At 41.8% G+C, this 15,587-nt stretch overlaps 1 protein-coding gene across 1 annotated transcript; it reads right to left on the reverse strand.

Annotated features, from left to right (window-relative positions):
• Positions 1–330: 330 nt before the first annotated feature.
• On the reverse strand, positions 331–13,146 carry LOC139366119 (LON peptidase N-terminal domain and RING finger protein 3-like). Its single transcript, XM_071103236.1, has 10 exons — positions 12,306–13,146; positions 8,109–8,227; positions 7,715–7,993; positions 7,361–7,598; positions 7,145–7,235; positions 6,509–6,745; positions 6,217–6,375; positions 4,661–4,823; positions 4,401–4,550; positions 331–2,794 (listed from the first exon to the last, which is right to left on the reverse strand). The coding sequence occupies exons 1-10, from the start codon at positions 12,952–12,954 to the stop codon at positions 2,633–2,635; spliced, it is 2,247 nt and encodes a 748-aa protein (XP_070959337.1). The 5' UTR covers positions 12,955–13,146; the 3' UTR covers positions 331–2,632.
• Between the last annotated feature and the right edge of the window lie 2,441 nt (positions 13,147–15,587).

Consider the following 15,587-nt stretch of genomic DNA (forward strand, 5'->3'; position numbering starts at 1 on the left):
CCCCCCTTCCTCTGAGTCCATCATCCCTCCCAGTCATGGAGGTGCTGTGGTGTGATTCGGTTTGGTATGGGTCAGGTCATCTCCTCCAAAAAAAAGGCAGGGCTGCAGAATGTGGGGTAGTGGGACAGGGGGAGCAGAATAGCATATCTATCCTTCTAACCGTGACCTACATTCACAGTGTTATGTAAACTCAATGCACCGCTTCATAAGATATTTGTTATGTCCAAGCTTTCTAGACATTTCTAAAGAGCTACATTGATACTTCTTTCAACGGACAAGCACGTAACCAAAGTAGAGAAATATAGAACACAGGATTAGGGAAGCTTCTGATTAAAGACCATCGGTTTAGCCCTTATTCCACAAATTAAGAGCATAACCTTTTTTATTCAGAATTGTGTTTTTTGTACATTGTATAACATTGCAATGACTACATTTCTATAAAAACAAAAAAATATAACATTGGATAAAATGACAACCACATACATTCATTTTTGTAAACACATACAGTTAGAGGCCATTATACAAGTGTTACACAACCACCAAAGTAAGACTCCATGGTCACGTCATCTCCATAGAAACAAATGACATGTCAATATGAATCAATAAGCATGTTCTGTGGTGAAAGAGCTACAGGAGTGTCAGAGGTAGATTGACTTAGGTCACTAGTGCAACGTTCAATGTGGAATTCAAAAAGGTCAGAAAGGTACTACCTTTGAATTTCTATTATTTTGGCATTTTCTGATGTATATGGGTAAAATACATAGATGAATGACAATTTGGCTAACATGCAACCGCCAGATCAAATTAATATACATGTAAAAGTATGAGATTTTGGTGAGGAAATATAAGCTACTTGAATTGACATGCCAATCAATCAACTTTTATTCAAAAAACATTTATTCAACCTTAACCAAGTCTCAATGTTGTTGTTTTATACAAAAGTCAATAGAAAATATTCACATTGTGTCCTTGCATTGAGAAGACTTTAATTTAATTGTGATAAGATATAAGAACTATAGTACCAATATTTGTAACCACAATTGCAGGACTCGTCATACAATGAACCAGGATTTGAGTTTTACCAATATTTGTAACCACAACCTTAAGACTCGTCACACAATGAACCAAGACTGGAATTTTTTTATTTACTGTTTGTGTCCTCGAAAGAGAAGACCACATATTCAGCTCAATAGTTTGGACTTTTCAGCCAAGTCTTCCTCACTGGAATGCTATCTTTGTCTAAATGATTCTTCTTGGTACTGGCATCATGGAAGAAATCCAACTTAAGGCACTAAATGTTGAAAAATATTAGAAATCACAGTGTTTGATGCTACAGTTTATGGTTCCACCGGACGATAGCTTGAAAGACAAGACGATGAGGTTCAAATGACAGGAAGCAGTCTTCCAACTCCTTTGGGAGTTTTTCGAATGGTTAGGAAAATCATTTCAGAGTGTCTTCGGCTTGGGACATGACAACCAAACGTAAAACTTCTCAAATCAAACTTTAGAATTTTGGAAAGTGGTAAAAACAGCAGGGCTGATAAATCGGCACTCTCTACACTCTAAAAGTTTATATTTCCCTTGTCTACAATTATTTGCATTTTCACATTCACGTCGTTGTCTTTTTTTGTATAATAGCCAGGAATCACGCAGCACAAGTGGTGACAGTTATTGCAATCACTTTGTTTGTCTGTCACTTGTGTCACCCCTTACTTTATGAGCATATCTGGTGCAAATAATAGCCGAGCCAAGAAAGCCCTATATAAATGCAATAACTTAAAATTGCCCCTTACAATACAAAAGAAAATCTGTTTGTTAATTAACACATTTCCCCAAGATTTCACAGCATAACCATCCTGGTTCAATATCGTCTGTATAAAAAGGTGATCATCGTTAACATAAAAAGAACTGTAGAAAACTCTGGAAAAAAGTCTGGCAGACAAAGAAATATGTAACTTCCAACAAAACTAAAAATGTCGTCCTTTGTTGAAGGCAAAGCTCACAACCCATCTTTGCTCACCATGCATGGAAAACAGTGACTATCAGTTACGCTGTTGCTGCAACTACAGTGCTAAGTAGATCCTATAAATACTAAGAAACATTCCATCGTAAGTAGGAGATGGCTCATTTTAACTGCAGGTGTATTGCACTCATCTACACCAAAACAGGAAGAGAATTGCATTATCCTCTGAATGATACAGTTAAAGCGTCATCAGAACAAGGTACTGTGCTGTATTGCAATTTTCCCCTCTAATTTTCTACACATTGTAAGGGGTTTTGGGTTTTATAATATGTCATTTGTGGTTAATAAACCCTTTGGAAATAATAAGTCATCATTGTAATAGTAATTTTCTCCCAGTGGTGTAAACATGTTCCATGCAGACGCGAAGTTCATAAATAATAACAAAAACAAACACTAATCGCCTTTACAGCACACTTTAAAATCTTCAGTCCATAAGTAGCCTCTTCTAATCCTTGGATCACATTTCGGTAGTCTAATTAAAGTCCACTTGCCAATAGTAACCCATTCACACAGAGGCTTTTGTTGAAATGCGGTCTTTCAGATAAAAACAAAAAACAGACAAAACAGACACCCACATGGAGGAGATAGATGGTTGTGTGAGGGTTGGAGTCATCGAGAGGAGCGGTTGCGGGACATGAAGAGGAGTACTCTGCGGATACCACTGAGTCGGTCCTTCAGGGACGTCAGGGCCAGGAAGGGCAGCTGGGCTCGACCCTCCAGGGGAAGGACTGCCAGCAGCCACCAGCACCAGGATGGCCCATTGGCACTGGCCTACAGAGGGAGAGAGCAGGAGAATAACCATAAGAATCCAGCCACAAGCTGTTCAACATAAACTGTGTCAAATCTTCCACATTTTGTTACGTTACAGCCTTATTCTAAAATGGTTTATATTGTTGTTGTTTTCTCATTCATCTGCACTCAATACCCCACAATGACAAAGCAAAAACAGGTTTTCAGACATTTTTACAAATTCATAGATTTAAAAAAAATGACATATCATATTTATATAAGTATTCATACCCTTTACACAGCACTTTGTTGAAGCACCTTTGGCAGTGATTACAGGCCTCGAGTTTCCTTTGGTATAGAAGCTTGGCACACCTGTAATTGGGGATTGTCTCCCATTCAACTCTGCAGATCCTCTCAAGCTCTGTCAGGTTGGATGGTGAGCGTCTCTGTACAGCTATTTTCAGGTCTCTGGTTAAAGTCCGGGCTCTGACTGGGCCACTCAAGGACATTCAGAGACTTTCTCGAAGCCACTCCTGCATTGTCTTGGCTGTATGCTTAGGGTCGTTGTCCTGTTGAAAGGTGAACCTTTGCCCCAGTCTGAGGTCCTGAGTACTCTAGAGCAGGTTTTAATCAAGGATCTCTCTGTACTTTGCTCCGTTCATCTTTCCCTCTATCCTGAATAGTCTCCCAGTCCCTGAAAATCATCCCCACAGCATGATGCTGCCATCACCATGCTTCACCGTAGGGATGGTGCCAGGTTTCCTCCAGACGTGACGCTTGGCATTAAGACCAAAGAGTGTAATCTTGGTTTCATCAAACCAGAGAATCTTGTTTCTCATGTCTGAGAGTCCTGTACGTGCCTTTTGGCAAACTCCAAGCGGGCTGTCATGTGCCTTTTACTGAGGAGTGGCTTCCGTCTGGCCATAAAGGCCTGATTGGTGGAGTGATGCAGAGACGGTTGTCCTTCTGGAAGGTTCTCCCATCTCCATGGAGGAACTCTGGAGCTCTACCAGGGTGACCGTTGGATTCTTGGTCACCTCTCTGACCAAGGCCCTTCTCCCCCAATTGCTCAGTTTGGCCGGGCGGCCAGATCTAGGAAGAGTCTTGGTGGTTACGAACTTATTTTATTTAAGAATGAGGCCACTGTGTTTTTGGGGACCTTCAATGTTGTAGAAATTTGTTGGTACCTTTCCCCAGATCTGTGCATCGACAAAATCTTGTCTCGGAGCTACGGACAATTCCTTTGACCTCATGGCTTGATTTTTGCTCTGACATGCACTGTCAACTGTGGGACCTTATATAGACAGGTGTGCCTTTCCAAATCATGTCCAATCAATTGAATTTACCACAGGTATACTCCAATCAAGTTGTAGAAACATCTCAAGCATGATCAACTGAACAGGACGCAGCTGAGCTCCATTTCGAGTCTCATAGCAGAGGGTCTGAATACTTATGTAAATAAGGTATTTCTGTTTTTATTTTCTATAAATTTGTAAACATTGCTAAAAACCTGTTTTTGTTTTGTCATTATGGGGTATTGTATTGAATGTATTTAATACATATTTGAATAAGGCTGTAAAATGTGGAAAAAGTCAAGGGGTCTGAATACTTCCCGAATACACTGTATGTCCAGGATTCATATATTTACCTGTGGCTCAGAGTCTTTCTCTGGCATGCGCCCAAAGTGCTCCACGATTCTCTCCTTTTGTTCTTCTTTTAGGGAGTTGACCCAGATTAAGGCCTGGTCGTATACTGCATCATGGAGACTCTGCAGCTCCTTCTCTGCCACAACCTCCACCTTTACAGAACAAGAAATGCATTTATTAGCACAACAAGATACACTAATACAGGTAAAAAATAGTTCAGACAACATTCATGCAAATGATTTAGTTTATGATGAATAATTACCTTAACGTCTTCCAGGTATTCAATGTCCGCTGTGTTGTATCCATCTCTCTGGTGGTGCTCAATGACCTTGAACCTTCTTATCCCAATGGTGTCGACAACGGAGCGGCCATCTGCAAAGAATTCCACGTTTCGGATCTCCAGGAGGCTACCGTAATCGGCAAATCTATGGGGAAGGCAAATAAGTAGATATGGATCCAAAATGTGTCTTAGGCATTCACAGGTGACACAAACAATAAAAGAGGCTATATAAACTATCTGCTTAAACAACTAGGTCTTGGGGCCCCTCTGGGTGCACGTTTTGTTTTTTTGCCCTAGCACAACACAACTGATTCAAATAATCAACTAATCATCTAGCTTTGATTATTTGTATCAGCTGTGTAGTGCTGGGGCAAAAACCACAATGAGCACCCGTTTGGTAGATGTCTTCAAAGGTCCACCAGGACATTACCCGGGAATGACCCAAGACCGGTCCAAAATTCTGTAGTTGACCCTCGGATCCGGGTCAGATTTGATTGTCATGGTTCTATGATATATTAGTACTAAATTAGCTGTTAAGGACCCGTAAATACCAGAACGGGACTGCTGCAGTAGAGATTGAAAATTGTCTTATTTATTCTGCTGCGGATTTTCACGAGAGCGGCACATGTAGCTTGTTGTTTTGGGCAGTCAATCACAAGTCATCAAAGCAAGTTAGCAGATCAATGGAAGATGGAATTAAAATTACGGAATTAAAGGTTAAATGAGAAGGATATGTTTCAACGACCAAGAGCCAACAGGGATGCTGCTACTTAATATTTTGAATGGAGTTGTTGATATTATCGTTTAGGACGGGGGAAAGCGCAGTCTATGAAGCTATGATTAGGCAACCCTGCTAGCTAGATAGCTAGCTTAACTAGCTTCTCTTCTCGGTTTGACGCAGTCAAAACAGGTACTATGTAATCAGATTGGATGATAAATAACCTAGCTTTGGCAGCTTGATGTTAGTAACTAGTGCGAGTTGGCTTGGTTGCCGCTGTCTCCCTCTTCCTCCTCCTCGCACCACTCAGCCGGACACAGCATGGCCCTGCCCCCCGCCTGATGCTAGCTCCGTTCTTCTATTCCTTGGTGTGTGAATTAACAGCTTCAGTTAATAACGTAGCTAAAAATAGACATTTTCTGCTGCTTCCCTGACTCGGATCGGGACTGGCTCTGGACCTGACTGGGTCTATACGGGGCTGGGTCTGGTTGTCCTCGGATCCATTCGGACCGGGTATCTATATTTAAAACATAAATGTATTCGGGTAGGGTCCTGGGAAGAAAGCCCTGGGTCAATTTCAGAACAGGCCCAACTTTTTGGACACGAGGAGACCGCTCCCCAGGACCGAGTTTGGGATACGCTGCAATATAACATGCAATACCTGCTCAGCTCTGATTATAGCCTAAGGCCCTCCTCAATGGCGCCAAACAAGAGTTGACACAACAGCTATTCAATTTACTGCCAGATGGCACCGATATCCCCTGCCTGACTAAGGAACACTAAACACAATGTTTCTCTGCTTTGTCCAGGCTTTACTCACCCTTTGAGGTTATCGCTGAGGCACATTCCAAACTGCTTGGTGCCCATCTCCATACACCTGCGGATCATCAGCCGGTAGCAGGGCTCAAAGATGTGAAGAGGACATGGAACGGTGGGGAAGGCCATGGTGCAAACAAATATAGGCACGTTCTTGTTTAGACTGCAAAAGAAAGGTTTGAGGATATAATATATCCAAAGTTATAGATGAAGTAACATTTTATAAAGTGTCTGATGTCATTGTTACACAGTTCAGAAGCAATCGGATAATGTCTGTATGCTGCTTTTAATCGTACTTGGATAAATCTGCAATCTCCTCTGCGTTGACTTTCTGCCTGTCCATGAGCTCATTTGGCAGATACTTGCAGATGAGGTTCTCCATCAAGACAGTCTTGTTGTATTTACTTTCTGCCAGGTACTCTTCCAGCTCCATCTTGCAGAGGGGACACTTGGGGTTGTGGTCCAGGCATCGCTCGAGGCATTTCAGACAAAAGGTGTGGCCGCAAGGAGTGGTGACTGGTTCATAAAAGAGCCTAGGGTATACCATGGAGATAAAGAACACAATATTGTGCAATAGAGTGGTACAATGTCTCTCGCTACTCTATTATTGTTTACTTTCAGGTTTTCTTGTTTACATTGTTTGATAATTAAATGTAGGCTATAACTGTGAAAAGAAGACTAAATGTTTACCTATTAATCTTTATTGCGTCATACCGAATCTTTATTGTTTCATACTATCAAAAAGGAAGATGAATATATTGTGTTAACTTGCAAAATAACTATGACTTGTATGAGGCTGTGAGTTTCACTAATCATAGATAATCTGATTCAAAAGCAGAACACTATATTACTATCATTGGCAAAGTGGCAAATGCTTACAATTCAGATACAAGTTTTGTCACGGATGGACAGCTACACGGAGATGTTCTCACCTCATACAAAGAGAACACTCCAGGTCAGCCGGGTCTATGAGGTCAGAAAGCACTGCACTCCAGGAAGTCGCCTCTTCATTCTGGGTCACTTCTGTAAAGGAGGAGAAACATTTGAGTTAGATAGTGACTCTCAACAACTGCTTCACTTATAGTAAATATCATGCCAATATAGCTCCATTGATTTAAGAGGCGAGGCAAAAAAGTCTTAAAACTTACCAGATTTGGAGCGCTTGCAGGTGTCGCTACTATCCACTTGGCTGTCCTCGGATGAGCTACGTTTGCGTTTGAGGAAGACGCTCCTGTCAATGACGGTGGGATGGCAGACATTCAGGTCAACCTGATCTTCTCCTTTCTTTTCGCCGCATGCCATCGTCTCAAATAAGCCGCCTGTCTTAGGTTCACTCAGCGTAGGTGACGATGTCAACTTCTCATGAGAGGCAATATTCTTGTACTCCTGTGAGAAAGGGTGATGATAGAACATTTTAATTAGTTCATGGGCTCAACTCAATGCACTAGATGATAATACTTTATTGTAATTTAAAAACCTCAAAGATGGACGATTTATCTTACCTTGTAAGACTTGGAGGAAGTGGTGGTGTTGCAGCTTGAGGTTGAGGTGTTCAGGATGCCACCTTTGATTTTATTTCTGGAAGACAGTAGACTTGTGCAGTCCAGGATTCTGTTGTGTACTTGATCAGTGACAGGGGCCAGAAGATCACTCAGAATCTTTTGCGCCTTTCTTTTTGCCAGTTTACTTTCAGGATCTAAGGTAATGACGACCAGGTACTCTCTTAACGCTTCTTCACATTTCCCAAGACAGACTAAAGCTTGTGCTTTTCTAATATGTCCCTGGAAGAAAAATAAACAAATGTTTATTCATCAGTAGAACAATATCATTATGTTGCATTGTGAAGATCTGATGGTAGATCTAAATTAAACATGGGGAAAAAAATCCAACTCTCACCTTTGACCAAAGAGGCATGAGTTTGCATGCCATCTCTGCATCATGAAGTGCATCCTCGTAATTCCTCAGACTGGAATGGATCTGTGATCGGTTGCTGTACAGCACATGGTCCCTTGGAGCTGGAAAATACAAAAAAACATATATTCAGAGATTTACTTTGTTCCAAAAGTATAAATGTACATGACATCTTGATACAAAATCATTTTGAACTATACATCGAAAACATCAAGTTCAATAGAAATTGAAATAGAGGCTGAAACTGATTATCTATTCATTAAACCATCATTCTGTCACACAAGACCAGTTTTCTTTAGGTCATAGTGAAAATGTGCAGATTTTGGATTATTGTTGAAAGTGATTGTTGATAAACATTTACATCTCTCATGATAAGCTGTAGAGCACTGAGAGTACCGCTTTCAAGGAGCGGGACTCTAACCCAGAAGCTTATAAGAAATCCTGCTATGTCCTCCGGCGAACCATCAAAGGGGCAATGCGTCAATACAAGACTAAGATCGAATCATACACCACCGGCTCTGGTGCTCGTCGGATGTGGCAGGGCTTGCAAACCATTACAGACTACAAAGGGAAGCACAGCCGAGAGCTGCCCAGTGACACGATCCTACCAGATGAGCTAAACTACTTCTATGCTCGCTTCAAGGCAAATAACACTGAAACATGCATGAGAGCACCAGCTGTTCTGGAAGACTGTGTGATCACACTCTCCGCAGCCAATGCGAGTAAGATCTATAAACAGGTCAAGGACGTGTACTGACTAACAGGACGTGTACTGCGAGCATGCACTGACCAACTGGCAAGTGTCTTTACTGACATTTTCAACCTCTTCCTGTCTGAGTCTATAATACCAACATGTTTTAAGCAGAGCACCATAGTCCCTGTGCCCAAGAACACTAAGGTAACCTGCCTAAATAAATACCGACCCGTAGCACTCACGTCTGCAGCCATGAAGTGCTTTGAAAGGCTGCTCATAGCTCACATCAACACCATTATCCCAGAAACCCTAGACCCACTCAATTTGCATACCTCCCTAACAGATCCACAGATGATGCAATCTCTATTGCACTCCACACTGCCCTTTCCCACCTGAGCAAAATGAACACCTATGTGAGAATGCTATTCATTGACTACAGCTCAGCGTTCAACACCATAGTGCCCTCAAAGCTCATCAATAAGCTAAGGACCCTGGGACTAAAAACCTCCCTCTGCAACTGGAACCTGGACTTCCTGACAGGCTGCCCCCAGGTGGTAAGGGAAGGTAACAACACATCCGCCACGCTGATAACCAATACAGGGGCCCCTCAGGGGTGCGTGCTCAGTCCCTGTTCACTCTTGACTGCACGGCCAGGCACGACTCCAACACCATCATTAAGTTTGTCGATGACACAACAGTCGTAGGCCTGATCACTGACAACGTCGAGACAGCCTATAGGGAGGAGGTCAGAGACCTGGCCGTGTGGTGCCAGGACAACAACCTCTCCCTCAATGTGATCAAGACAAAAGAGATGATCGTGGACTACAGGAAAAAGAGGACCGAGCACGCCCCCATTCTCATCGATGGGGCTGAAGAGGAGCAGGTTGAGAGCATCAAGTTCCTTGGTGTCCACATCACCAACACACTAACATGGTCCAAGCACACCAATACAGTCATGAAGAGGGCACGACAAAACCTTTTCCCCCTCAGGAAACTGAAAAGATTTGGCATGGGTCCTCAGATCCTCAAAAGGTTATACAGTTGTAACATCGAGAGCATCTTGACTTGTTGCATCACTGCCTGGTATGGCAACTGCTCGGCCTCCGACCGCAAGGAACTACAGAGGGTAGTGCGTACGGCCCAGTACATCACCGGGGTCAAGATTCCTGCCATCCAGGACCTCTACACCCAGGACTTCTACACCAGGTAGTGTCAGAGGAAGGCCCTACAAATTGTCAGACTCCAGCCACCCTAGTCAAAGACTGTTCTCTCTGCTACCGCACGGCAAGAGGTACCGGAGCGCCAAGTCTAGGTCCATGACGCTTCTAAACAGCTTTGACCCCCAAGTCATAAGACTCCTGCACACCTAATCAAATGGCTACCCAGACTATTTGCATTGCCCCCCTGCATCCGTACACTGCTACTACTCTCTGTTGTTATCATCTATGCATAGTCACTTTAATAACTCTACCTACATGTACATATTACCTTAACTAACCGGTGCCCCCGCACATTTACTCCGTACCGGTACCCCCCTGTATATAGTCTCGCTATTGTTATTTTACTGCTGCCCTTTAATTACTTATTACTTTTATTTCTTATTCTTACTCATATTGCTCGCATTGTTGATTTGATAATCAACAATAATATCAATGCGGCACACAAGAGTGGAGCCAAAACTACTGTGTCTGCTGTCGAACTTTTAGTACCCTTGACCTACATTTGTTTTATTGTTTTTTTTTACCTTAAGCAATGTTTGGTCCCCTAGCCTACATAACATCTTATTCAACCTTCACACGCCCATCTCTGTGTAGGGTGGTCAGTGCCCGTATGAAAATGCAACGCTTAAATGCTCAATTGAAATGTAGAAATGATAAATGCATTTATATGTTCATATCAATGCACATGATTCATGCCACAATTAAACTGCAATGTTAAAATAAAAAACTAAAATGTTTAATTGAAAATTGGAAACGGTAAACAGAAATTCTAAATGAAAATGGTCAACAGAAAATGTTCAATGGCTAACAGAAAATGGAAAATGCAATGTTCAAAGTGAAATGTTCAAAGTGAAATGTTCAAAGTGAAATGTAAAGTGGCTTTTATCATTTTCTAACTGCCCTATTTAGCATTCTCTTTTCTCCTAAAATGTTTTAAGTGTATGCAAATTACTTCCTGGAGGCGTGAACCAGGAGATAAACACAACACCACCATACAGTGATACATCCTAACCATGTCACGCTCTCTGTGCATTGATTTTAGACTAGTGAAACCAACAGGGTTCAAACCTGGTGTCCTGTACACCAGAAGAACATGCTGCTAAGTCAAAGCTTTAGCTTGGGGAGCCAAAGCAAACTTTCTGGTCTCAGGCAAAGTTATTCAACACATGTGCGTGGTCACCGAACCAGTTTTTTCCTAGTTGTTCGCATGATGAGTAACCTTACCTGAAACCTTAAGAGTTAGCTATAATCGTTGGTTTAGCGTACTAATGTGCTCTTCTGATGTGCAGAAGACACTTGTTCAAACCCTGTTAATCATATATGTGTTGTGGCTCAGATGTGTCTCTGTGAGGAGGAGGAGGAGGAGGTCAAACAAATGGTGATCGGTAACTGAGTTGGTTCAGTTACCACACATGCATGATGAGTATGCCTAACCTTACCTGAGACATGAAGAGTTGCATTGGCTCCCAGTATCAATGCCTAGGTTTCAGCTTAGTGGGCCTATGCTTTTTTGGTGCGCAGAAGACCTGGGTTCGCACCTTGTTTGTTGGTTACACTAGTCTCAAATCAATGTACAGCATGGCATGGCTAGGGTGAACTACTACATGGGGGTGTGTGTTGCTCTCCTGGTTCATGCCTCCAGGAAGTAATTTGCATACACTTTGACATTGTTCTTTGAAAATAGAATTCTTAATTGGGTAGTTGACAAATGAAAATATCTATTTCAATTTCACTATGTAGATTGCATTTATGAATTTCTGTTTACCATTTGGCTTTTTCCATTTACCATGTTTATTTAGAATCTGTTTACCATTTACAATTTTCCTTTAACCATTTTCTATTTTCATTTAAAACTGCAATTTAATTGTGGCATGAATCTTGCGCACTGATATGAAAATAAAAATTGATTTTTTCTTTCACATTCCTATTTAGCAGTTTCGAACTGGCCCTAATCACCCTCCATACATCTGCCCATGTATGTCATATGCATGAATCTCTCTGAATTAAGGGGATAATTATAGCCTAGTAATAAACATGATACACTGTTATAATAATTTCCCCACTGAATTGTTACAATGTAGAGCAGCTTACGCCACGCGGAAGTTACATCACACACCTGCTGATTCAGCTGTCAATTAGGCCAGCTCATGTACTCACTGGAAACAGTAGCCTAAATGCTGTTGCAACATTGCATAAGATATAGGCCATCCATTTCAAGTGTTTAATTGCATTTCGAATTAGTTTAAATGAAAAGTAAAAATACCATACCTATTTGTATTGCTTCGTTGTATTTTTCCAAAGCAGCATCCATTATTTTCTCTGAATATAGTCCATTCCCCTCACGTCTCAGATTAACAGCAAGTAATTGACTTGGAAACCACTTTAACAACAAGTTACTAAGAACAACATTAACTCTATAATTGTCCACATCATTGAGTTTGGTGTGCCGACTGTCATTACATTCTTTGCAGCAGACAGGCATTTTTTCTCTGTCCAGGCACTTTTTGCAAAAGCAGTGTCCACAAGGCAAGGTAACAGGCTCGTATAGAAATTCATAACATATTTTGCAGGTAAATGCATCATATCCAACGCAATCAGAGTGTGTATCCTGTCTGTTGTTTTGACTGTCTGTCCCATCTTGTATTTTAATACTGTTAGAGAGATATTCAATAAGATTATCCAGATGGACTGGTCGTAGTCTGTCGATTTCTGCGGCTTTTCGATAGATCTCGAAAGCATCGGTCAATTTACCAGCGAATGCCAGGGCATCGGCCCGTTTCACCAAGAGATGTTGCTGCGTACTAGGGTCGCAGAGGTGCAGCAGTTGACATTCGTATATGTCCGCCGCGAGCCCGAAGTTTTTAGATTGAAACGCTTCTGCCGCAAGCAGCATACAATCGGTACTATCCGTTCCCATAATGATTGCGGTTGTGTAGTATAGTCGCTAAATTAATCTTCCCTTTTAGTAGTAACAGGTCTATTTATATTTATCTTATTTTCTGAGGTCTTCTCCCCCTGTTCAACTCACTATTCTGAGACGATATCATAGAACACCATTAGTGATACTATCGTTGTAAAAAATAAAAAATAAATCTTACGTAAACTGTGTCATGTGACCACGGTCAGATGTTCCAATTGGACCCTGTTACCTAATAATTCAGTTGTAAAACAGAACGCGTCTCGTCTGTGGATAGAAATTGGTAAATGTCCTGAAATGGGAATAATGCTTAATAGATTTCTTTCGGCTGAAGGCATTCCATGACGGGACGCTCGGATAACAGAGCATAACTGTATATAGTCCAGCGTTTTCCAAACTCGGTCCTCAGGAACTCACGTTTTGGACGTTTTGGTTTTTGCCCTAACGCTACACAGTTGATTCAAATGATCAAAGCTTGATGATTAGTTGAATATTTGAATCCGCTGTGTAGTGCTAAAATCTAAACCTACACTGTCCCGAGGACCGAGTTTGGGAAACCCTACATTAGTCCTTGATTGATTGAAAGCAAATGTCTTATTCTTCTACTTCTTATTCACTGCCTGTAGCTAGCACATTGCCTAATTATGTGTCACAATTGATTTAAAAAAAAAACGTAATAATATGTAATTATGGCTACTGTAGCCTATATGTATTTTTACATCCTACTGAGACATAGCATGTAAGTGTCCATTGAATGCATACATCTAGGGGGTTACACAAATTGCTCCACAAATAGGTCTTCTAAACTTGCGTATGAACTCAATCCCACTTTCAGCTAGGTTTCTATATCAGGGCCAAGGCAACTTTCTTACAGTGGCTCTGAAAGTGGGCCATCTGTCACGCCCTGACCTTAGAGATCCTTTTTATGTCTCTATTTGGTTTGGTCAGGGTGTGTTTTGGGGTGGGTATTCTATGTTCTATTATTTGTATTTCTATGTTTTGGGCGGGTAGGGTTCGCAATCAGGGACAGGTGTATATCGTTGTCTCTGATTGAGAACCATACTTAGGTAGCCCTTCTCCCACCTGTCTTTGTGGGAAGTTGACTTTGTTTAGGGCACATAGCCTTTAGCGGCAAGGTTGTGTTTTGTAGTGTTTATTGTTTTGTTTGGCTTGGCGTCATTTTCCAAATAAAGAGAAAATGTATGCTCACAACGCTGCACTTTTGTCCTCTTCTTCCAACGTGACAGTGACCCAGTTAGCTCGTCTAGACCTGGATGAGGAGGTTTTGCCCGAATCCTGTGGCTGAACCATAACTTTTTCCAATGTCATTTGCAATTCTTGGGCAACTTTATGTTATGGTCCTATAGGTAATCACATGGTTATAAGTACCATAATGAAACAAACACTACATTTACTGTAAACAAAACATTAAATACTGTATTTTAGTCAAGTGCTAATAAAACTCCCATTTTAATACAATTGATCATATTTCATATCTACAGTATGAAGATTTGTATCAGTTCTTCAATAACCTTACTGACATGTGCAGTGAAAACAGGTTTTTAGAAATGTTAAAAAACAGAAATACCTTATTTACATAAGTATTCAGACCCTTTGCTATGAGACTCGAAATTGATCTCAGGTGCAGAATGTTTTCATTGATCATCCATGAGATGTTTCTATAACTTGATTGGAGTCCATCCAAATTCAATTGATTGGACATGATTTGTAAAGGCTGTCTATATAAGGTCCCACAGTTGACAGTGCATGTCAGAGCAAAAAAACAAGCCATGAGGTTGAAGGAATTGTCCATAGATCTCCAAGATAGGGTTGTGTCGATGCACAGATCTGGGGAAGGGTACCAACAAATTTAAGCAGCATTGAAGTTCCCCATGAACACAGTGGCCTTCATCATTCTAATATAACATATGTTTGGAACCACCTCTTCCTAGACCTGGCCACCCAACCAAACTGAGCAATTGGGGGAGAAGGGACTTGGTCAGGGAGGTGACCAAGAACCCGATGGTCATTCTGGTAGAGCTCCAGAGTTCCTCTGTGGAGATGGGAGAACCTTCCAGAAGGACAACCATCTCTGCAGCACTCCACCAATCAGGCCTTTATGGTAGTGGCCAGACGGAAGCCACTCCTCAGTAGAAGGCACATGACAGCCCGCTTGGAGTTTGCCAAAAGGCACGTAAAGGACTCTCAGACGATGGGAAACAAGATTCTCTGGTCTGATGAAACCAAGATTGAACTCTTTGGCCTGAATACCAAGCGTCACATCTTGAGGAAACCTGGCACCATTCCTACGGTGAAACGTGGTGGTTGCAGCTTCATGCTGTGGGGCTGTTTTTCAGTGGCAGGGACTGGGAGACTATTCAGGATCGAGGGAAAGATGAACGAAGCAAAGTACAGAGAGATCCTTGATGCAAACCTGCTCCAGTGCCCTCAGGACCTCAGGACTGGGGCAAAGGTTCACCATCCAACAGGACAACAACCCTAAGCACACAGCCAAGACAATGCAGGAGTGGCTTTGGGACTAGTCTCTGAATGTTATTGAGTGGCCCAGCCAGGGCCCGTACTTGAACCTGATCAAACATCTCTGGAAATAGCTGTGCAGCAAGAGAAACTCA

Source organism: Oncorhynchus clarkii, chromosome 14, assembly GCF_045791955.1.
Source record: "Oncorhynchus clarkii lewisi isolate Uvic-CL-2024 chromosome 14, UVic_Ocla_1.0, whole genome shotgun sequence".
Lineage (NCBI taxonomy): Eukaryota > Metazoa > Chordata > Actinopteri > Salmoniformes > Salmonidae > Oncorhynchus > Oncorhynchus clarkii.